This window comes from Heptranchias perlo, chromosome 21 (genome assembly GCF_035084215.1).
Source record: "Heptranchias perlo isolate sHepPer1 chromosome 21, sHepPer1.hap1, whole genome shotgun sequence".
NCBI classification, from domain to species: Eukaryota; Metazoa; Chordata; class Chondrichthyes; order Hexanchiformes; family Hexanchidae; genus Heptranchias; species Heptranchias perlo.
The window spans coordinates 38158569-38182264 of NC_090345.1; the positions used below are offsets into that span (position 1 = coordinate 38158569).

At 43.6% G+C, this 23696-nt stretch overlaps 1 protein-coding gene across 2 annotated transcripts; it reads right to left on the minus strand.

Moving 5' to 3' along the window:
• Nucleotides 1-1054: 1054 nt before the first annotated feature.
• On the minus strand, nucleotides 1055-22166 carry LOC137340156 (interferon-induced protein with tetratricopeptide repeats 1-like). Of its 2 annotated transcripts, none has more exons than XM_068002506.1 (2): nucleotides 22147-22166; nucleotides 1055-2998 (listed from the first exon to the last, which is right to left on the minus strand). In XM_068002506.1, exons 1-2 carry the CDS (start codon nucleotides 22149-22151, stop codon nucleotides 1549-1551), a joined length of 1455 nt encoding a protein of 484 aa, XP_067858607.1. In that variant the 5' UTR covers nucleotides 22152-22166; the 3' UTR covers nucleotides 1055-1548. The 2 variants fall into 2 exon arrangements, with proteins under 2 accessions (XP_067858607.1, XP_067858606.1); XM_068002505.1 differs by lacking the exon at nucleotides 22147-22166 and adding an exon at nucleotides 12048-13356.
• Between the last annotated feature and the right edge of the window lie 1530 nt (nucleotides 22167-23696).

Sequence of the window (23696 nt, forward strand, 5' to 3'; positions counted from 1 at the left end):
CAGCGATGGTTGAAGGCAGTCACGTTATGTACAGGGTTAAGATTAAGTCCTGTCAGTTGATTTATCAAGTTTTTTCGAATTTTCTTTCACTGAGGTTTATGGTGGAAGAGGGAAAACTATCGAGGAGACAATTTGACATACTTTAGGTACTTCATAGTCTAAAGCACCCCTGTGTCAACTAGGGACCAAAATTACTGTTTGAGAATGCCAAAAAATGTATTCTATAATTGTTTCCATTGCTTTGTGATACCCCATTTCTTTTGTTACTATTTTTGGTTTTCTCTCTGGGGCCACGGGCCATGGAATCAGAACAAACCGTGATTCCCAGAAGTTGAAATTCAAACAAACCACTCTCACATGAATGCCTAAGGGTGAAAGAGCTGTTCATTGTCCATTCATCATTGGGACCATTTTCTGGCATTTCAGTGCACTGTACATTGAGGAGCCAAAAGTCTTATGGGTGCTGTTCCTCTACATGTGAGCATCAAACATATATAACACTCAGTGACCTCCTGATTAGAGGTGGATACGGTGCCTGGAAGGACCCAAGAGCCTCAAAGGTTTTGTTTCTAATTTAATATCCTCTGCCTATTTTTCCATTCTTCTCCTCTCCTGAAGGTGTTGACTCATTAGTGGTACAGTCCAATGGGCACTGGACATCCTGCAATACATTTAAATCAGTTTCCAGCATTGTACAAATCTGAGCCAACACCTCCATAGAAAGGCTGAGCCCTTCCCGGTGCTGATTTTCCAATAGGTCTAAATATGATGTGAGGCCTCTGCAAACTCTCCTAATGTTAAGTTCCTCCATTGTCCGAATCCTCTGGACCTTCCCAACCATTCCTTTCTAACCTTTCTCTAACAGCGTTATGGCTACAGCTAGCAGTGCAAGTGTCATGTTTCACTCCACAAACAACAGCTGTTAAGTTTACTGCCAGTGTTAAAGGCTGGTCTGAATGTTCCTTACAGAGCTGGTACAGTTCACCATCTCAAAGGTTGGACTATGAACAGCACTTACTGTCAGCATTAGCACAGATCAATGACACAAATAAAATCGTAGCTACAGTTTCTTTTTATTGGTTATTTTAACACTCAGTCTCTGATAATACAGCAAATTAACATTTCTGGTTGGAAAATCTGTATCTGCAACTAAAAGCTTTCTTATTTGTAACCATTTTAATTTATTTTTATATCCTTTAGCTATTAGTCACCCGGTGGAATTAAAGAGGCTGCAAATGGGGGAGCTGCGGGGGGCTCGTTACAGGGAGAGAGAGAGCGAAAATAAACTTTCCTCAGGCATTATTCCAGCCATCGCGTACAGCGGGCAAATCACATTCACATAAACACACCCGCAATTCATGGTGGGGACTGTACTCACAAATATTTATGCATGTACAAACAAAAGGTTGCTTCGAATGAAAGTATTAACAGTGTATATTAAGTAAATTAAGTCAGATGAGTATGCTGACAAACTTGTTCATTGGTCAGAGAGCATTCATTTATTTTTCAAAGCTGTGTTTTGTTTTAGCTGGGAAAGTCAGCGTTGATCTAGATAGAAAGGCGTAATTCACAAAGAGCACTTAGATATTCTTCATTATCACCATCAAACTCCAAGGCCTTTTCAAAGCATCCAATAGCTTCACGCTTCTCCCCATCCAGCTGGTGCAGTAACCCAAGAATACCAAAGGCCTTGCTGTCTCTTGGATTCCTGTCAATTTGTTTTGCTGCAATCTTTCTCAAGTTTGTGCGACACATTTCCCATTCTTTTGTGCCACGTTGGATTTTAAGTCCTTCCAGAAAATGGGTGATGGCATTTGATTCAGATCTTTGGTGATGCAGTTGAAATAATCCAGCCTGGCAACATACTGCCTGCTTATTATCAGGGCGAATATCCTCTAATTTCAGGAGATTGCTGTAGGTCTCTTCTGCTTTTCGATATTCTGCATTAATTGAACAGATTCTTGCAAAATCCAGATGTGCAATAATAAACGATGGCTTGAGCTCAAATGACTTTTGAAAATAGAACTTGCATTGTTTGACCAACTCGGCTTTCTGTTGAAAAGCAGGATTGCGAGGGTCTGTGCTGCCTGGATTTTCGTTCAGTTGAAATAGTTTGCTTCTGTAACACAGACCTATTTGGTGGTGTAAGAAGGTAGAGTTTGGGGTAATTTCTAATGCTTTCTTCAACAGCTTCATAGATTTTTCCACATCTCCGTTCTTTCTCAAAAGTTTTGCTGCATATCGAGTTACATATGGAAGATCAGGGGACATCTGCAATGCTCGTTCAACTAATTTGAATGCTTCCTCCTTTTGGTTGAACTCTTGTAGTTTTAGAGCCAATAGCACCATGGCGACAGAGTCATCTGGATCAAGCTCCAGCACACGTCGCAACTGTTTCATTGATTGACTGTGTTCACCACTCTCTGAGGTACAAGAAAACCCTTCCAGACGAAACAGAGCAATCGCATAGCCAACATTCCATTCTGTGTCATCAGGATCTTCCTCCAGAGCCTTCTCAAAACATTCCTTTGCCTCGTCATAATATTTCCTGCAAGATTTCAACAGTGACCAACCCTTCTCCCCGTATACTTCAGGTATCATTGCTGTATACCGAGAGCCATTAGTAAATCGTTTACAGATCATCTCCAGCTTGTCGAGGTAGGACTGGACCTCTGTCAGTTGGCCCATGTGATAATATACCCAGGCATAGTTTCCATAGGTGATGATGCTTCTTTTTTCAAATTCATGTTCATGATTCTCCCTCAGAATCTTTTCAGCTTCCTTTAAGTTTTGAATTGCCTCGTCACAGTTTCCTTGCAGACAGTTTACAAAAGCGAGTTGGTTGTAAGACATGGCTTGATATTTCACACCAGCCTGTATTGAATCTTGTACTCTATGCTTCATGTCGTCCAAGTCAATACTGTCTATCTGTGGGCCCCACGTGAAGTGACATTGAAGCTGATCAAGTTTTGCTTTTAAGGAATCCTTCACTTTGTTGCTGCAAGAAAGCACAAAATCATCAAAGCCCATCTTATGTGTATCTAACTTACATTTTTAGCTCGTATATAATCAATGTTGCAATGCTGGCAAAGTCTTAATAGCAGAGCAGGTGTGCGGGTAAGTGCAAGTGGGCACAGAAGACCTCTGTAGTAGTTTGACCAGCCTGACATCCCTCAGCCAGGGGGAAACCCATTGGAATCCAGTAATGTTCCTTCAAGCAACAAAAAATGAACAATTGGCTCATGGGTGCCAACAGAAAAACAATGACGAATAATGTTTAAGAAATGACTTCAATGAATTTGTCTCAAAGCACTTTACCTTGAAGTGGGAAAACGGTGGGAAGGAGGGAAAAAGTTTGGTGCAGCCAAAGTCACAAAGGATTTTGAGTGGTTTTTGAAAGCACAGGAGGAGATGGCAAGGTGGCAAAACGAAAGGAGGAATTACATTGCACAAAGCAGAGTGACTACCCCACTGCAGCTGGACAACGGAGGCATCATCAAAGTCAGGGCACGAAATGGGGGCTTCATGCCTGCTCTTTGCCCACCCACATGAATAGTGCTCCAAGTTAAAATTGGGGCTACTGCCGTCAGGTATCAGAAGAGGAAGGGAGCAATTGTGGATAACAATCGAGCTGGAGAGTATCACAAGGCAGTGACGTATTGGTTGTTGAGGTGATTTAAGAACAAAAGTCCAGCAAATTAGTATTACTCTCTTTTCTACATTGACGTTCTGATTTTAAGGAGTTCTTTTCTGGGGTTTTAGGAGTTGTAACATTGTACCCTTGACTGCCAGCCAGGCCACTCATTGTATCTCCCCTCCCAATAATTCCAGACCCCACCACCCCCCTCATATAATTCCTATACCGTAAATCCCCCCCGTCGCCCCCCCACCCCCAACCCTGGCACTGTTACAAATTCCACTCTGCTGTAGATACTTCCTGTCACTCATTCCCGTAACTGTTCAGCACATCTTAAATTTATGGGAGTTGTCCTACACTGCCCCATATCTACTTGTATGATGGCAGGGCCCAGGGACATAACAATAGCACCCCCTTGTGACCTGAATCAGATATTTGTGTCTTTCCCATTGGGACCTCTTCAATCTATTTGAGCAAACACTGTGCAAGATGAGACTCATTGCACATCATTAAGCTCACTTTATTTTACAGCGAATTAAAAAAACAAAGCAACAGTTACGATTGAATTTATTTATTCCAATTGATAGAACTTGGCTTTGAGGAATAACACAAAATATTGAACACTTTATGTGGCCACACATCAGTGCTTGACTTAAACAGGATCACTCCTAACTATTTTTGATGCATTCCAACCTTCTCATAGCCCTTGGTATCTCCTGCCTGTCTGTGTATTTATCCCTTGCTATTCTCAGCCAGAAAGGGAAGGCCCACGAGACTTCCTGCCTGGGACCAATGGCTCGCCAACATACTGGGTGTGAGTCACTGGATCAATTCATAATGCAAACTAACATAATCCATGGAGAAACATTATCAAAGGCGACTCTTGAGCAGGTTAGCTGCCTATCATCTCAGAGTCTTTTATTTTAATTTGCAAGAATGCACTGTGCTTTAAAACACAACATTTAAAGGTAACTCAATCGCAGAATTATAATTACCTATAGAATTTTCTTTTATATTTTACCGAGCCTTCATTAACGTTTCCATCCTGAGCCTGATCATTGTTAGAAACTTTGGGTGTTACACGTTGTGTCCTGGGTTATTAAACTATCTTTTTCCCATAGTTCTGCCAGACTCTGCCCTCGGAACGCTGCCAGGACCCCTCTGCCCACTCATTCCAGACACCCTCCCCAGTACATCCTACCCCATCCAGCCCTCTGCCAGAGCTTTCAGATCCCAGGAACAGGAGTAGGCCATTCAGCCCCTTGAGCCTGTTCCGCCATTCAATTTGATCATGACTGATCTGTATCTTAACTCCATTTACCTGCCTTGGTTAATAATCTATCAATCTCAGTGTTGAAATTTTCAACTGACCTAGCCTCTAAGTTTTTGGGGGAGCGAGTTCCATATTTCCAATATCCTTTGTGTGAAAAAGTGCTTCCTGACTTCACCCCTGAACGGCCTAGCTCTAATTTTAATGTTATGCCCCATTGTTCTGGACACTTCCACCAGGGGAAATAGTTTCTCTCTACCTACCCTAAGAAATACATTAATCATCTTAAACAACTCAATTATATCACCCTTTAATCTTCTATACTCTGGAGAATCCAAACCTAGTCTATGAAACCTGTCCTCATAATATAACCCTTTTAACCCCGGTATCATTCTGGTGAATTTGCGTTGACCCACTCCAAGGCCACTATATCCTTCCTGAGGGGCGGTGCCCAGAACTGAATGCAGTGCTCCAGATGTGGTCTAATCAGAACTTTATACAACTGTAGCATAACTTCTACCCCTTTGTATTCCAGTCCCTGAGATAAAGGCCAACGTTCCATTAGCTTCTTTGATTTATTTTTTGTACCTGTACACGAGTTGTTAGTGATTTCTGTACATGGACCCTTAAATCTCTCTGCTCCTCCACAGTTCCTAGCTTCTCACCATTTAGATAATACACTGATCTATCTTTCTTTGATCCTAAGTGAACGACCTCACATTTCTCCGCACTGAACTCCATCTGTCACAGTTTTGCCCACTCACTTAATCTATCAATGTCCCTTTGCAACTTTCTACTCCCATCTGCACTACTTACTGTGCCACCTAACTTGGTGTGTTAACAAACTTGGATAAACAGCTCCCGATTCCTTTATCTAAATCAATGATAACTATCATGAAAAGCTAAGGCTCCAGTATAGATTTCTGAAGGACATGGCTAATCACATCCTGCCAATTACAGTAAATACCCATTATCCCTACTCTCTGTCTCCTACCTCCTAACCAATTCCTTACCCTTCAAAGCTGTAAGACCACAGGCCCTACCTCAAGGTATTACCAGATCCTGGGATCCCACTTTCAATGCTCCCATACCCTAATTTACATCCCAACCCCATCCCTCCCAGTCTTCTGATATCTTTTTTTTTATTCATTCATTGGATGTGGGCGTCGCTGGCGAGGCCGGCATTTATTGCCCATCCCTAATTGTCCTTGAGAAGGTGGTGGTGAGCCGCCTTCTTGAACTGCTGCAGTCCGTGTGGTGAAGGTTCTCCCACAATGCTGTTAGGTAGGGAGTTCCAGGATTTTGACCCAGCGATGATGAAGGAACGGTAATGTATCTCAGGATCACCCCAAAGTTTCTAGGTTCCTAAGTGCCCACAGACCAAGAGACAGATTCTAAACCCACCCCCTAAGTGCTAACAGACGGAGACAGATTCCAAACCCTTTCCCCTAAGTCCTCACAGATCCAGAGACCCCTCTTTTGCACCAGTCCCTTCCTCGTCCTCCCGCATTCCAGGTCCCTTTTCCAATATTGCCAGACTTCAGGACACAATTCCCATGGCTCCCATATTCCATGAAGTTCTCCCAAACCTAGACACACCCTTTCTCCTTCTACCAGATCTCCATCCCCAAAACACTGATTAAAAACTCCATAAAGCAGGTAACAAAAATGAAATTTGACAGAATCTGTTTTCATAAATCAGTGGCCCCTGACAATGATACATGATTATTGTTATGAAACAGGATATCCATCGAGTAACCATTAGCAACACACTTGGAGATTCCTCATTGTGTCTTATATAAAAATGTACAATCTGTTTGTACAGTAATAATGCGTGCAACTAACAACTCTACACTGTCACCCTCTGGAACCGAGTGTATGCACCATTCCCAGCACTCACAGAGAGGGAGGGAATACAGGGAGATGCAGTGGAGAGAGATAAAAAGAGAGAGAGAGAGAGAGAGCAATTCCACTGTCACCAATCTCCTGCTTTAAGAAATGCTCGATTTTCTTTGCGGCAGACGTAGGGAGCCAGGTTTGGGAAGGAGCTCGCGCTGAGGCAGGTACCTTGCTCGAAATATCCTGCTGCTGTAAACAAATAGCTCCATCTCCCTTCATTTCAGTGGGTTTGAAAACAATGACTTCGATATTAACCCACGAACGAGAGGCGGGGGGGTGTTGGTTAAACAGTCAATTTTGTGAAACGCGACCCTAACCCTCCGCGAACACACCTGCCGCCTTTTTTAGGGCAGTGGATATCGGGGCATCCGGGTTCGGGAAACTCGGCAGTGAAACCGAGGCGAGATTGAGCAGCAATTTATCGGGGCGGTTAAAGGTCAGGAGGCCCGATCTGAATAAAGGTTCAGTGCTCACTGCTGCTTTCTCAGTTCCCTCTGGGACATAGTTTGGGAAGAGTACTTGATGTGAGAGATTTATTTGTAGAGTTTTGAGGTGTTCCGACAGACAAGGTCATGACGGGTGGCGCCATGGCTTCTAACCAAATCGATTCTGTCTTTGAACCGATTACGAAGAAGAGCAGAGGTGCTCTCCCCAGTGTTGTGATTAATTAACTAACATCACTACAAATAGATTATCTGGTCATTATCACATTGCTGTTTTTGGGACCTTGCTGTGTGCAAATTGGCTGCCGCATTTCCTTCAGTACAGCAGTGACTACACTTCAAAGGTACTTCATTGGCTGTAAAACACTTTGGGATGTCCTGAGGTTGTGAAAGGTGCTATATAAATGCAAGTCATTCTTTCTTTCTTTACCTAATCAGGTTAATCTGAATTGTCAACTTTCTGCATGTTGTATAGTTTGAACAGCGTGCTGATTAAATATTGGTCTGTTGATTAAATGTGCAAATTAAGTTCTGGCAGCAAATCAGCATTTGGTGTCTCAGAGCTCCAGGTCTACAGTTAGTCAGTGCAGGTTAAAGTATTCAAGTGAGTCTGTTGACACTTCGAGTACCTTTAAACTGAAGCAAGTTACAGTCAGGCAGAGCCCAGTTTACATTGATTAGCTACCGCCCGGCTGTAACTGTCCTGTTTAGGAGAGAGCTCTGTGCATGTCAGGTTACCACGGTCAGAGCTGTCTGACAAAAGTTACAGATTTAAATGTCAGAGAATGTGGAGAGTGGAATCTCGATTCCCCAAACATTGAGATTAAGGTTCGGTCGGTTTGGAAAATATTCAGGAGATTCAACAGACCCCCTGAGTGCTTCACAAACCAGATTTGACACCACACTTCCCTCTCCTCTTCACTGCCTTCCATTTCCCCCTGATCTCTCCCCTTCACCTCTTCTTCATTGCCCTCCATTACCCCTGATCTCTCCCCTTCACCTCCCCTTCATTGCCCTCCATTTCTCTCCCTTCCCTTTCCTGTCAGAGTTGTTGTTGGAGAGAAAGGGGGAAATGGTGAGAGAAAAAGTGAGAGGGAAGGGGGAGGGATAGGCTGGTAATATCTTGCTTTATTGCAAATGACTAGTGCAGGGCTATTCAGCTCAGCTTCCTTGATCTTGCTGTGAGTCTCTCTCTCTCCTTCTCAGCTCCTGTCCTTCTCCAGGCTGCTCTCGGGACTCTTATCATCTCTCCGCTGCTCTCTTGAGTTTCTCTCTTGAACTCTTCTCCTCTCCAAACAGCATTCGGGGCTTTTTTGCCTCTCTTTGCCTTCCTGCATGTACTGCCCCCCCTCCCTCCTGTCTTCCCATGCTCTGGCTGACTTCACCCCGCTGCCCACTTCACACTCCACCTTCTGAAGTGACCCACTGCAGCTGTTCACACTACTTCCAGAGAGTGGGGCATTCTCCCTCCTCTCCACTCAATCACGGACAGACCGTGACTGTATGTGTCACTGTTAACAGTTACATTTTGACTTGTTACATTGACACTACCTAAGACAAAGAAAGTGAACAGACCCAGAGTGAGCAAGAGACTTTGGAACATGGACTTCTTTGGTTTAATTAGTGTAATATAAAGGGTTGTATTTTTTATAGAAAGACTTGCATTTATATAGCACCTTTCACGACCTCAGAAAATCCCAAAGCGCTTTACAACCAATGAAGTACTTTTGAAGTGTAGTCACTGTTGTAATGTAGGAAATGCAGCAGCCAATTTGAGCACAGCAAGATCCCACAAACAGCAATGTGATAATGGCCAGATAATCTGCTTCAGTGATGTTGGTTGAAGAATAAATATTGGCCAGGACACCAACAACAACAAAAACAACTTTCATTTAAACACTGCCTTTAATGTAGTAAAACGTCCCAAGGCTTTGCAGGAGCGTCATCAAACAAAATTTGACCCCGAGCCACGTAAGGAGATATTAGGACAGGTGACCAAAAGGTTGATCAAAGAAGCAAGTTTTAAGAAGCGTCTTCAAGGAGGAGGGAGAGGTAGAGAGACGGAGAGGTTGAGGGAGGTAATTCCAGAGCTTAGGGCCTAAGCAGCTGAAAGCACGGCCGCCAATGGTGGAGCGATTAAAATCGGGGACGTGCAAGAGGCAAGAATTGGAGGAGCTCAGAAATCTCGGAGGGTTGTAGGGCTGGAGGAGGTTACAGATAAAAGTAGGGGCGAGGCCATGGAGGGATTTAAAAATGAGGATGAGAATTTTAAAATCGAGGTGTTCCTGGATCGAGAGCCAATGTAGGTCAGCAAGCACATGGATGATGGGTGAACGGGAGTTGCTGCGAGTTAGGAAACGGGCAGCAGTGTTTTGGATGAGCTGATGGAGGATGGACATTATTGAGGGTGGAAGATGGAAGACTGGCCAGGGGAGCATTGGAATAGTCGAGTCTAGAGGTAACAGAGGCATGGAATGAGGGTTTCAGCAGCAGATGAGCTGAGGCATGGGCAGAGACGGGCGATGTTACAGAGGAGGAAGTAGGCGGTCTTGGTGATGGAGCAGATTTGTTGTTGAAAGCTCATCTCAGGGTCAAATAGGATATGAAGGTTGTGAACGTTCTGGTTCAGCCTTAGACATACGAACATACGAATTAAGAGCAGGAGTAGGCCATTCGGCCCCTCGAGCCTGCTCTGCCATTTGATAAGATCATGGCTGATCTGATTGTGACCACAACCCTACTTTCCCGTCCACCTACTATAACCTTTGACTCCCTTCTTAATCAGGAATCTATCTAACTCAGCCTTAAAAATATTCAATGACCCTGCCTCCACCGCTCTCTGGGGAAGGGAGTTCCACAGACTCACGACCCTCTGAGAGAAAAAATTTCTCCTCATCTCCATCTTAAATGGGAGACCCCTTATTTTTAAACTCGACTCTCCCACAAGGGGAAACATCCTCTCAGCATCTACCCCTTCAAGTCCCCTCAGGATCTTATATGTTTCAATAAGATCACCTTTCATTCTTCTAAACTCCAATGTATAAAGGCCCAACTTATCCAACCTTTCCTCATAAGATAACCCCCTCATCCAAGGAATCAGTCGAGTGAACCTTCTCTGAACCGCCTCTAAAGCAATTATATCCTTTCTTAAATAAGGAGACCAAAACTGCACACGGTATTCTCGATGCAGTCTCACCAATGCCCTGTACAACTGCAGCAAAACATCTCTACTTTTATATTCCATTCCCCTTGCAATAAATGACAACATTCCATTTGCCTTCCAAATCACTTGCTATTCCTGCATACTAACTTTTTGTGATTCATTTTCCAGGACACCCAGATCCCTCTGTACCTCAGAGTTCTGGAATCTCTCTCCATTTAAATAATATACTGCTTTTCTATTCCTCCTGCCAAAGTGGACAAGTTCACATTTTCCCACATTATACTCCATCTGCCAAATTTTTGCCCACTCACTTAACCTATCTATATCCCTTTGCAGACTTCTTATGTCCTCTTCACAACTTACTTTCCTACCTACCTTTGTGTCATCAGCAAATTTAGCAACCATACATTCGGTCCCTTCATCCAAGTCATTGATATAGATTGTAAATAGTTGAGGCCCCAGCACTGATCCCTGTGGCACTCCACTCATTACATCTTGCCAACCTGAAAATGACCCATTTATGCCTACTCTCTGTTTCCTGTTAGCTAACTAATCCTTTATCCATGCTAATATGTTACCCCCTACATCATGAGCTCTTATTTTGTGCCGTAGCCTTTGATGTGGCACCTTGTCAAGTGCCTTCTAGAAATCCAAGTACACCACATCCACAGGATCGCCTTTATCCATGTTGCTTGTTATTCCCTTAAAAAATCTCGTAAATTAGTCAAACACGATTTCCCTTTCACAAAGCCGTGTTGACTCTGCCTGATTGCATTGAGATTTTCTAAATACCCTGCTATAACTTCCTTAGTGATAGATTCTAGCATTTTCCCTATGACAGATGTTAAGCTAACTGGCCAGTAGTTTCCTGCTTTCTGTCTCCCTCCTTTCTTGAATTGCGGAGTTACATTCACTATTTTCCAATCTGATGGGACCCTTCCAGAATCTAGGGAATTTTGCAAAATTAATACTAATGCATCTATTATCTCTGCAGCCACTTCTTTTAAGACCCTAGGATGAAGTCCGTCAGGACCTGGGGACTTGTCAGCTTTTAATTTTTTCAGAACCCTTTCCCTGGTGATTATAAATGTTTTAAGTTCCTCCCTCCCTTTCACCTTTTGATTCACAATTATTTCTGGCATGATGGAGTCAAAAGACAAATGGCTTCATTCTTTCCAATATTTAGTTGGAGGAAATTTTTGCTCATCCAGTACTGGATGTCGGACAAACAGTGTCACAAATGAGAGACAGTGGAGGGGTCGAGAGAGGTGGTGGTGAGGTAGAGCTGGGTGTCGTCAACATGCATGTGGAATCTGACGTTGTGTTTTCGCATGACATGGCTGAGGGGAAGCATGTAGAGGAGACCTCCCCTGCTCTTCTTCAAAATAGTGCCTTGGGGTCTTTTATGTCCACCTGAGAAGGCAGACAGAGCCTTGGTTTAATGTTTCGTCCAAAAGACGACACCGCAGCACTCCCTCAATAGTGCACTGGAGCGTCAGCATAGATTTTGTGCTCAAGCCTCTAGAGTGGGACTTGAACCCACAACCGTCGTGACTCAGAGGCGAGGGTGCTACCACTGAGCCACAGCTGACAACTATACCATATATGTTAGTTAGACATGAAAATCTCTCTTACCTCATGATGTTTTGAATTAATAGGCCAGTTTCTTGTTAATTTTCACGTCTGTTGTCTGATCTGCTGGAAAAACAGAACTAAGTGCGTTCAGCTCTTCCAAGACGTTTATAATCCATCCACACCCTTTTTCGTCAGGTGATTTTGCAGAATTGCACTTGAGATTGGACATTGGACGGTGAAAACAACAGATAACTTATCTGCTGCAGAAAATGTGTTAAGCCCAGCAGGTTGCATGTTCCCACAGACCATCAGATTACAAGAGCAGTAATAAGGATCTAGGTCACATGATTCCATGGACCAAAGAAATTGACAGAAGAGTAACAGAGTTGTGGGTCATGTGATTCCAATGGGCCAATCGAACCTCTAGGAATTAACACTGACGTGGCCTAAAAGTCGACAACTTTAATAATATAATAATAGATAAATGTTGGAATGAATTAGAAAAGCTCGCACTGTGCTAAATGATTGTATCTGAACCAGTAGGTTACAGAAATCAATCATGTTGTTTGAACAGGTGCAGAAAATAATCAAGAAGGCAAATGGAATGTTGGCCTTTATATCTTATCATGATCTTCTCAAATGGCGGAGCAGGCATGAGGGGCTGAATGGCCTACTCCTGTTCCTATGTTCCTATGATCTAAAAATACAAAGGGATTCATTATTCCCCTTGTTAGCGCAGATCGATGAGATGAATCATTCCATTCAATTCAGACATTCAGTGCAATTGATATTCTGGAAGATGTTCCTCAAGTAATAGGTTTGACTGACAGCCATTTTGCATTGAAGACTTGAGCCCGGTGTGTGAGAGGGTCAAGGCCATGAACCTTTGTAGACCTTTGATGGACAGCTCTGTATCTCTGCTGGCTTCAGGCTGACTGTTGAACTGAGCGCAGGTGGCCAAGTATAAGCCCAATGTCGGAATCTCCAGGGTTTCTGAATGAAGTCTTATGTTTGGCCGCCTGCCCAGTCTGACGCCAGTAGAAATACAGGGCTATTCAGAGAACCCTGAGGTATGCAAGAAATAGAGGAAGTGGATGTCAAAAGCTCATTTAATGTTAAGAGTGCAGGAGAAGATTCCTCCCTGTTTTGATTCCGAGAGGAAGAATAACTTTTACATTTATTATAAATCTATTCTTTATGTTCAGTACTGATCATATATTTCATTTAATTTGTCCTGAGCTGTGATCTGATTGTATTATTCACAGGCTTCATACACAGGCTGAGCTGTGATCTGATTTTATTATTCACAGGCTGAGCTGTGATCTGATTGTATTATTCACAGGCTTCATACACAGGCTGAGCTGTGATCTGATTGTATTATTCACAGGCTGAGCTGTGATCTGATTGTATTATTCACAGGCTTCATACACAGGCTGAGCTGTGATCTGATTGTATTATTCACAGGCTGAGCTGTGATCTGATTGTATTATTCACAGGCTTCATACACAGGCTGAGCTGTGATCTGATTGTATTATTCACAGGCTGCATACACAGGCTGAGCTGTGATCTGATTGTATTATTCACAGGCTGCATACACAGGCTGAGCTGTGATCTGATTGTATTATTCACAGGCTGCATACACAGGCTGAGCTGTGATCTGATTGTATTATTCACAGGCTGCATACACAGGCTGAGCTGTGATCTGATTGTATTATTCACAGGCTGCATACACAGGCTGAGCTGTGATCTGATTGTATTATTCACAGGCTGCATACACAGGCTGAGCTGTGATCTGATTGTATTATTCTTCCACTTACCGACGAGATCTCATGGCAGCACATGGCATAATACCTAGTAAGGCAGAGTACTGCGATAAGGGTACTCTGTTCAACCCACTGAATCTTGCGATATTTACCTTAATATGGGAGGGGGAAAGGCACACTCATCCTGCTTACGAGAGTGGCCAGCGATAGTGAACCCAAGGAAATATCTAACATAAAAACTCAAAAATGTAAAGCATCATCTGAAGAGATTGTTGATTATAAGAATTTTTGAAGCATCAAATGGCTGAAGATTGTTTCAATACACACAGCAGTTATATCATAGAATCAGGCCATTCTGCCCAACTGGTCTATGCCAGTGTTTACGCTTCACACGAGCCTTCTCCCACCCTACTTCGACTAACCCTATCAGAATAACCTTTGATTCCTTTCTCCCTCATGCACTTATCTAGCTTCCCCTTAAAACTCTCTTTTCCTTAATGTAAAGTACTCCGACATGTCTCCCACACATGAGGAACGCTATATAAATGCAAGTTGCAGAGCTGGACGGTACAGTGCAGCAGACACTGGCCTTTCATTTCAGGTACTTGGGTTCAAATCCAGCCCAGACCAATGGGATGATAGTCTGCTCTGTTTACTGCCTGTGAGGGTCCTCTGTGAAATAAGTTCAGCAATTTCAATCCAGATCCTAGTAGGGAAGGGCCCACAGTACAAAACTGTCCCTAATTGAACAGTTTTGCAAATCTCACTTAGAGGATGTTGGAGTGAGAAATGGAAGAAATAAGATTGGGAATTGTAAGAACATTGGGATATGTACCCTGACAAGAATATGAATCAAGGGCACGAGACAAATCCTTGACCCTTCACCTTAACTCCTGCAAGTCTATGTCTAGAAGTTAATGATGCCTGAATTTGGCTCACCAAACTACCGAACATCAATCAGTTCAGATTATATTAGCATTTACACTAACAGCCTCCAATTAGGATCCACACGAGCGACTGAGTGAATTAATGAACCCCTTCTTGATAATTATCGAAGAAGAAGTCAGACAGCAAAGCCATGAACTAACTTTGGGGTCCGATCTACATAATAGAACTCCGATTAACATGCATTTAGGAGGCTACCACCTAAGTCAGGGGAGCGCTTCAGCCGCACAAGAAAACAGCTGCATTAAAATGGCCGCGGAGGGGGGGAATAAGTGCGTACTATTTAATATCAACTCCCCTACTGTTCGGTTTCCACTGGGTGGAAGGAATTAAAATCCCCTCTAGGGTGTGTTTTTTATGAATATCATTTGCAGACATGGGAGAGTGAATTTTATTACAATAGGGCTGCCATTGAATGATGAGATTCGATGATTGTGGTATTCCCACTGCTTAAAATGAGCTGTATTGGATTTAGAGACCTCCCAGTTGGTATCACGGCTGATTCTAATTCAATGCTGCTTCGTGCTGTTATCGATGGTTTCAGTATTCCAAGTGATGTTGGAGAGCCAAACCTCTACTGATTAACATTTTCTCACTCACTCACTATGCTGCCGATTCTAGTATCTTGAATCCTTAGAGGGCACAGACCCATGGGCACTGGCCACCCACCAGAGTTTCACCCTCACAAAATGGACAACCACAGATACTTCCAGGTGGCATCACTGGACAATAATCCAAAGTAGAATTCTGGTTAGTTTTGATTTCCTGCACCCGAGTGTAAGAAATGGGTTAATATTGATTTTTTTATATTAATTTCTTTAATTTCTGACTTTTGCCTGCTGAATAAGCCTCTGTTAGAAGGCTGGAAATGTCAGTTTCAATTTCGTTTCCAGTGAAATGAAGCAAGAACAGAGATATGTAGCTGATAAGAGTTCAGCAGGGGCAAAAACAGACTCTCTTTGTTAGTTGGCTGCAGCGACCTCCATAAGTTGTGCAGCTGTCAGATAGTTGACAGGTTAATGGTTCCACCCTTTCAAGAAGTTGTAGTTGGGACGGCCAACTCCTCAGAGAACATTGTTAAAACTGAAATCCATTAACTGAGAAACAGGATGAGGTAATTCTTTGATAACATATGAATCCGAACTAGAGAAAAAATATATAAAGAAGGGTGTTAGAACAGAATCTCCAGAATTTGACAAGGCCTGATCAGACGTTAACCGTTCGAACGCAAAACCTCTAAAATGTGAATTCTCCGGTAACTTGTTCCATAAGCGTGTAATTATTATTAATAGTAGTTATCATTGTTTACTTATTTCCGATGAAAGACAATAAATGCCTTTGAAGCCTATTATCTTGAGGAATTACTTATAAACTTATAAGTAAGAACATCCATTCCCTAACACAAGGGTGCGAGGGTAACTGTATTACCCCACCTGGTTCTCGAGCTAAGCTGAGCTAATTCAGTATCAGAGTTAATGGCTGCTGTCAGCTTCACAGGTTCAGTTAGTGCAGTTGGAGTGTCAGTGGTTTCTTCAAATCAGTTTCCAGCATTGCACGTTCCTGAGACAACACCTCCACTGAAAGGCCGACCCCTTCCCGGTGCTGCTTTTCCAATAGGTCTAAATATGATGTGAGGCCTCTGCAGCGTGAAATTTAAAAGGCGCAGTTCTCCTGGGCACTGCTTCAAACTCGGCAGCAATAAGTAAAGCGCACCGTGGGCCGGGTGGAACTGTTCCGCGGGCCGTACATTTGACACCCCTGGATTAGATAGAGAGATATCACACGAGTATGATGGGGTAGGGACACATTGTGTCAGCTTCAGCATTTCCTGAGTATCACAAGCACTGGTTGTCATCGCTGATTTACACAGAATATAAAACCTTTGTGCTTTTGTTCTGACTTTTATTAACAGTTCGATAGCTCAAAATTGCCTGATCTGGGAAATAAATGTGACAATTTTTTCTGGTTATTTAGTTTGGTTTCCCCCATTTCATCATAAAGATTATCAAAAGACTATTAATAGTACATAGCAGCTTTAAAAGAACCAGTAAGAAATTAAGCATTGTATTAGCATTCCAACAGCTGGTTTATCCAATTGTTTCTACATAATTTTATTTATTATAATGAATTTGATTAGCAGTTTTTTGCCTGATAATGCTTCCAGTGTGGGTTTTTTGCCAGATTAGAGAGGATCTGTCTCGATTAGAGAGGATCCTTCTGTGCCGTAAATTTTCTATGATTCTTCTACGATTCTATGATCTGTTGGTATCTAGATAATACAGTGGGAAGGCCAAACTTTCCAGAGCATTTCATCCCCCAATGGAAGAAAGGTTTGTTGGTCGCCCTGTGACCTGCAATCCCAGATATTTCTGGTTCTTAGGAAGCACAGGCTTGCCTATGGAGACTGACATTCACAGCGAGCACAAATAAAGAGTATTGGGCCTAAATTGTAATAGGCGGGAGGTCACAAGAGACAGCCTTCATGTGGGTGAATAATCAGCTCGGCCACTGAATATCACAAAATCTGTTTTTATTAGGCAGGCCTTTGGAATGTGCATTTTAAGGATCATATTGCAGCTTCCATGGGCACTCTGAAAATGATGTTATCGAGATTAACAACTTTGGGTTGTCCTGAGTTTGTGAAACGTGCTATATAAATACAAGTCTTTCTTTTTATGTAATTGTTAATGCCCTGAAGCATCATCAGACATATACCTTTAGGGCCCCTGGACTAGGAACAATTACACACTTTGTATTTTTTTTTTTTAAAAGTATATGTTTTGCAATTTAATAATATTTACTGCTACTTATAGTACCTGGTAATGAGGAAAGAATGGGAGACAAGGAGATTGAAGCAGCAGAACAGTCACTGTACCAGAGACCTGTACCAACCAGCATATAGCAGGCACTGGAACAGAGACCTGTACCAACCAGCATATAGCAGGCACTGTACCAGAGACCTGTACCAACCAGCATATGGCAGGCACTGGAACAGAGACCTGTACCAACCAGCATACAGCAGGCACTGTACCAGAGACCTGTACCAACCAGCATATGGCAGGCACTGGAGCAGAGACCAGCACCAACCAGCATATAGCAGGCACTGTACCAGAGACCTGTACCAACCAGCATATAGCAGGCACTGGAACAGAGACCTGTACCAACCAGCATATAGCAGGCACTGGAACAGAGACCTGTACCAACCAGCATATAGCAGGCACTGGAACAGAGACCTGTACCAAACAGCAGCAGAGTAATGGAAACAGACAGCGGCAAATGCAGAAAGTTTTCAATGCCACAATTTGCTGATCAGCTTAATGACCTCTGGTTCCTAATTCAGATTCAAGATGGCCAATTTCATTCTGCAATTTTGTGAATTTTCTGTTGCTATGGGAATTATAGTTCTTGATTGTTTTAGTCTGTTCATCGGGATCATAGAATCATAATTTCATAGTATGATACAGCACAGAAGGAGGCCATTCAGCCTATCGTGCCTGTGCCGCCTCTTTGAAAGAGCTATTCAATTAGTCTCACTCCCCTGCTCTTTCCCCATAGCCTTGTAAAATTTTTCCCTTCAAGTATTTATCGAATCCCCTTTTGAAAGTTATTATTAATTTTGTTTCCACCATCCTTTCAGGCAGTGCATTCCAGATCATAACAATTTGCTGCGTAAAAAAATGTTTCATCATGTCGCCTCTGGTTCTTCTGCCAATCACTTTAAATCTGTATCCTCTGATTACCAACCTTTCTGCCACTGGAAACAGTTTCTCCTTATTTACTTTAAAAACAGTTCATGATTTTTAACACATCCATCAAATCTCCTCTTACCCTTCTCTGCTCTAAGGAGAGCAACCCCAGTTTCTCCATTCACTCCACATAACTGAAGTCCTTCATCCCTGGTACCAGCATAGTAAATCTCTTCTGCATCCTCTCTAAGGTTTTGACATCCTTCCTAAAGTGTGGTGCCCAGAATTGAACACCATACCCCAGCTGAGGCCTAACCAGTGTTTTATAAAGGTTTATCATAACTTCCTTGCTTTTGTACTCTATGGGCTTCATTTTAGCACCCGCTATCGGGTGCGTTCCTGGCAGGGGGGGCTCCGAAAATCGGGGATTCCCGGAGCGGGTCGGGAGCCCGGCTCCAACCCGCCCACTTCCGGGTTCCCCACAGATGCGCTGATGTGCGCGCGCAGCCTCCGCATGTGGGACTCCCGCAGGCAATTAAAGCCGGCGGGGTGCCACTTAAGCTATATTTAGGTATTTCAGGTCGTGTTGCAGCCATCAGCCTGTGGCAGCTGCAAAGGTCCATTTGACAGGTGGTGGGGGGAGACCCTCACTCATTGCAGGAGGCCACTCTGTCACTTTGGACAAAGTTTGGCCTCCACCACCCTCCTCCTAACAACAAAATTCATCAACTTGCACACTTACCCTGGTGTCCAGACACATGTACCTATCTTGTGGACCCCCTCAGATGTACATCTTCTGGATGGGGACCGCCATAGCTGCAGTCATGACCTCCTCGGAAGGCGAACAGCATCACCAGCCTCGCCGGCCACCTCTGACACAACACAGTGCTGTGACACATCCACCTGCACAGCAGGAGGGAGGGCAACGGCAGAGAGAGATGCGTCGCAGAGGGCACTACCCTCGCCACAGGGTCTACAGACCGAGGCTCAGCTTCCTGGACCTCTCTGAGCAGCAGTCCACACGGAGGCTCAGAGTCACTCGACATGTAGTCGTGGACATCTGCAGCCTCCTTCATGCCGAGCTGCTCCCGGCTGGCCCGAGCACCATCTTCTTACCTGTCGCTCTCAAAGTCATCACTGCCCTCAACAACTTCTCCTCCGCATCCTTCCAGGGTGCCACCGGGGACATCGCCGACGTCTCTCAGTCGTCTGCACAAAAGAGCCCTGCAAATACACCTACACCCACTCTGCAGTGACACAATGGGTGTCATCAGTTGTGGGTCTTCATTGTGATCCTCAGGAAAGGGCATTATTGCACAAACCTGACAGGATTCGCAAAGACGTGGCAGTAGTGGTGCCAATATAATATGTGATGTGAGTTGGTCAGAAATTCAATATAAGTAACAACCATGACAAACCCTCAAACACCCTTGTGCATCCCCTTCATGCTCACGACACGTTTGCCTTACGCTGCCTACTGCACATATGTGATGCATGCCCTGTGGCTGCAGCACAGGTAGTGGCAGGTTGAGTGAGGCTGACTGTGAAAGAGATGCATGAGAGGGTGAGTATGAGATAGAGCCATGAGATTGTATGAGGATTGGGTTGAGTGGTAGTGGTGGGATGAGTACTGGCGAGTTGAGTAAGTGCAGGTAAGATGAGGATGAGGTTTGAGTGTGTGTGAGGAGTGATGTGATACAGTAGTGTTGGCAGTGCAGAAGGAGGTGTGGGGTGGGGGCGGTGATGTGGCAGACAGAGTGTAGGGGAATGAGTAAGTGTACTCACTTTGGCTGACCTACTTAGGTCATTGCAGCGCCTCCTGCACTGTATGCAGGTGCGCGATATGTTGGTGGTTCAGGTGACCTCCTCCACCACCTCGAGCCAGGCCTTCTTGGTGGCAGAGGCAGGCCGCTTCCTCCCGCCCGCCGGGGGGAAGATCTCTGTCCTCCCCCTCCTCCTCACCCCATCCAATGATACCTGGAGTGAGGCATCATTAAACTGGGAGCAGCCTTCCCCCTGGGCTGCTCCATGCTGTAATTTTTCCTATTTCTTGCAGCATCAGTCAGTGGAGGACTGCCCCTTTAAATAGAGCTCCTCCAGCTGACAGACCTTACTGCGCATGCGCAGCCCGCCCGACGCGCAGATCAGCAGCAGGGAACCCGGAACAACAGGTAAGTGGATCCAATCAGCCTGCGATTGCGCGCGGGGCAGACTGATTTCACCGGACGCGTTACCCACGCGCTCAATAGACCCCCCGCCGTGAACCCGCTGCCCTGGTAATATCAAGCCCCATGTCTCTATTAATGATGCCCAGGATATCATAGGCTTTTTTAACAGCCTTCTCAATTTGTCCTACCACCTTCAAAGATTTGTGTAGATTCACCCCCAGGTCTCTCTGTTGCTGCCGCCCCCACCCCACTTTAAAATTGTACCATTTAGTTTATATTGCCTCTCCTCTTTCTTCCAACCAAAATGAATTGCTTCACACTTCTCCACATTAAATTTCATCTGCCATGTGTCTGCCCATTTCACCAGTCTGTCTATGTCCTCCTGAAGTCTGTTACTCTCCTCCTCCTCACAGTTTACTATATTTCCAAGTTTTGTGTCATCTGCAAACTTTGAAATTATGCCCTGTATACTCAAGTACAGGTCATTAACATATATCAAAAAGCAGTGGTCCCAGCACTAACCCAGGGGGACACCACGGTATACTTCCCTCCCAGTCTGAAAAACAACCGTTCACCATTACTCTCTGCTTTCTGTCCCTTAGCCAATTATGTATCCAAGCTGTCACTGCCCCTTTAATCCCATGGGCTTCAATTTTGATAACGAGTGTCTTATGCTGTCGTTTATCAAACGCCTTTTGAAAGTTCAAATACACAATATCAACTGCACTACCCTCATCAACTCTTTATGTTACTTCATCAAAAAACTCAACCAAGTTGGTCAAACATGATTTGCCTTTAACAAATCCATGCTGGCTTTCATTTATTAACCCATATTTTTCCAAGTGCCAGTTAATTTGGCCCTAGTTTTTTGTCTCTAAAACTTTCCCCACCACCGACTTTAGGCTGACTGGCCTATAGTTGCCGGGTTTATTTCTCTCCCCTTTTTTGAACAGGGGTTTAACATTTGTAATGCTCGAGTCCTCTGGCACCACTCCTGTATCTAAAGAGAATTAGAAGATTGTGGTCAGAGCCTGCACAATTTCTACCCTTACTTCCCTCAGGAACCTAGGATGCATGCTATCTGGACCGGGTAACTTTTCTACTTTGAGTACTACCAATCTTTTAAGCATTTTCTCTTTATCTATTTTTATCCTATCCAATTTCCCTACTACCTCCTCCTTTACTGTGATGAAACTCATCATTTTACATTAGTACATCCCTTCTAGATGATCATAAGCCACAATATCTGCCTCAGAGCACTTACAGAATACTTGATTCAACAATATGACAGTATAAAATTTAAGTTTAACTTTGTATTTTCTACAAAGTCAGAGTGGAATTGAATTTTAATTGTATTTGAAATATTACCTGTTAAAATACTATAAACAGATCTGCCTTTTGTCTCTTATTTCTTCTGATAATCACCAGCCTTGGTGAAGCACTATACTCTTATCTGTATGTCTCACTGCACAAATAATTCCAGCTCTATGCTTTTCAACTGCTTTGTAACGTATACTATTGAATTTCTCAAAACAAGCACCTTATTCAATAGTCTACACGTAAATTTAAATACAGAAGGAATTCCAATAATCTTTACCTCATAATTGTGATCAGATGGAAAATTCAATGAATTCCTTCTTCAAATTTACCTCCAATGGTGAGTTGATCAAGAACAGTGCTCAGTGTGTTATCATTTCCAGCTTATCTGTTTCCTGAATGTGAAACTAGAAACTGAACCTGATAATCGAAACTAACCACCACTGTTTTGCTCTCCAGGGGGAGTGGTGCCAGAACATGAGCAGTGTATGATGTCACAGAACTCCAATGGTCCCATTACCAACATCGGCCTGTTCACCATCAGAGAAAGACCCAACAAACCCAACCTGCATGGTTGATCTCAACTCTGCTTTCTCAACATATTCCTCAGTCACCGCTTCTGAAATCCACTTAGACAAAATGCTTCAAATACATCTCCATGATAAAATGATCTAAGTGTCTGTTACACCGAAATTCGAGTCAGGCTGCTGAGCCACTGGGACTGGGCTGTGGCAGGACTTCCCGCCCACCAGTCTGCCCCAGCACTGACACCATTCCCAATCTCAGGGACAGGGCCATTAGTATAAAGGGGGAGGATGCTTCCAGGGCATCACCCACCCTAAGATCAAAGTTCCTGGTCCTTTGCAGCCCACTCAGTATAGCTGTATTCAACATTTTTAAATATAGAAAATTATCTTGATACAGCAAAAAGGGCAGTGAACGTGACACCAACAGCCTGAAGCCCCCGAGGGGGACACTTCCGGCCCCAGACTGGTGAGGTCGAGGTGGGAGCAGGGCCCGGTTAAAACAAGGAATCACAGTGACTGTCATTATTGAAAGAAAAGAAACCAGTCAGACCCCACCCATCGGTTACATGTTCCCACAGACCAATCAGATCACTAGAGCAGTATTAAGGATTTGGGTCACATGATCCCATGGACCAAAGAAATTGGCAGAAGAATAACTGAGTTGTGGATCATGTGATTCCAATCGACCAATCAGATCTCTAGAATAAACACCAACTGAAAGCGACCAAAAGATAAATAATAACAATAGATAAATGTTGGAATACAGTATTAAAGCTCACAATGTGCTAAATAATTATATCTGAACCAGTAGGTTACATAAATCAAGCATGTTGTTTATTCTAAAAAGGGTTAATTATTTCCTTGAACCATCCTCTCATAAGGAGCTTTGCACTGAGAGATTGATCGAATGAAGAGATTCAGGTCGTCTCCGTTGCCTTGGAGCCAAAAAAACAAAAATCCTGGAAATTAGTCTGAATGTTGTTATTGCACTAACATTGAACGCACTTGTAACAAAATCCTCTCTCCATTATTTTAATAAAGGCGTTAACCTGTTTATTTTAAAATAGTGGAGAGGAATTTGATAGAAACGCATTAAGTGTTTGTAACATCACTCACACTGATCTCCAGATTGGTAGAATTAGAAATGTGACAAAAGAATTAACAATGAAACAACAGTCAACTCACACATCCACCACTGAGTGAGAAACAAGGGTCTGGATTTACTTCCGCTTTACCATCCGGAAATGGATGAAGGATGAAAATTGGGAGGGGAAGCACCACCAGAAAATCTCCCATGCCCCCC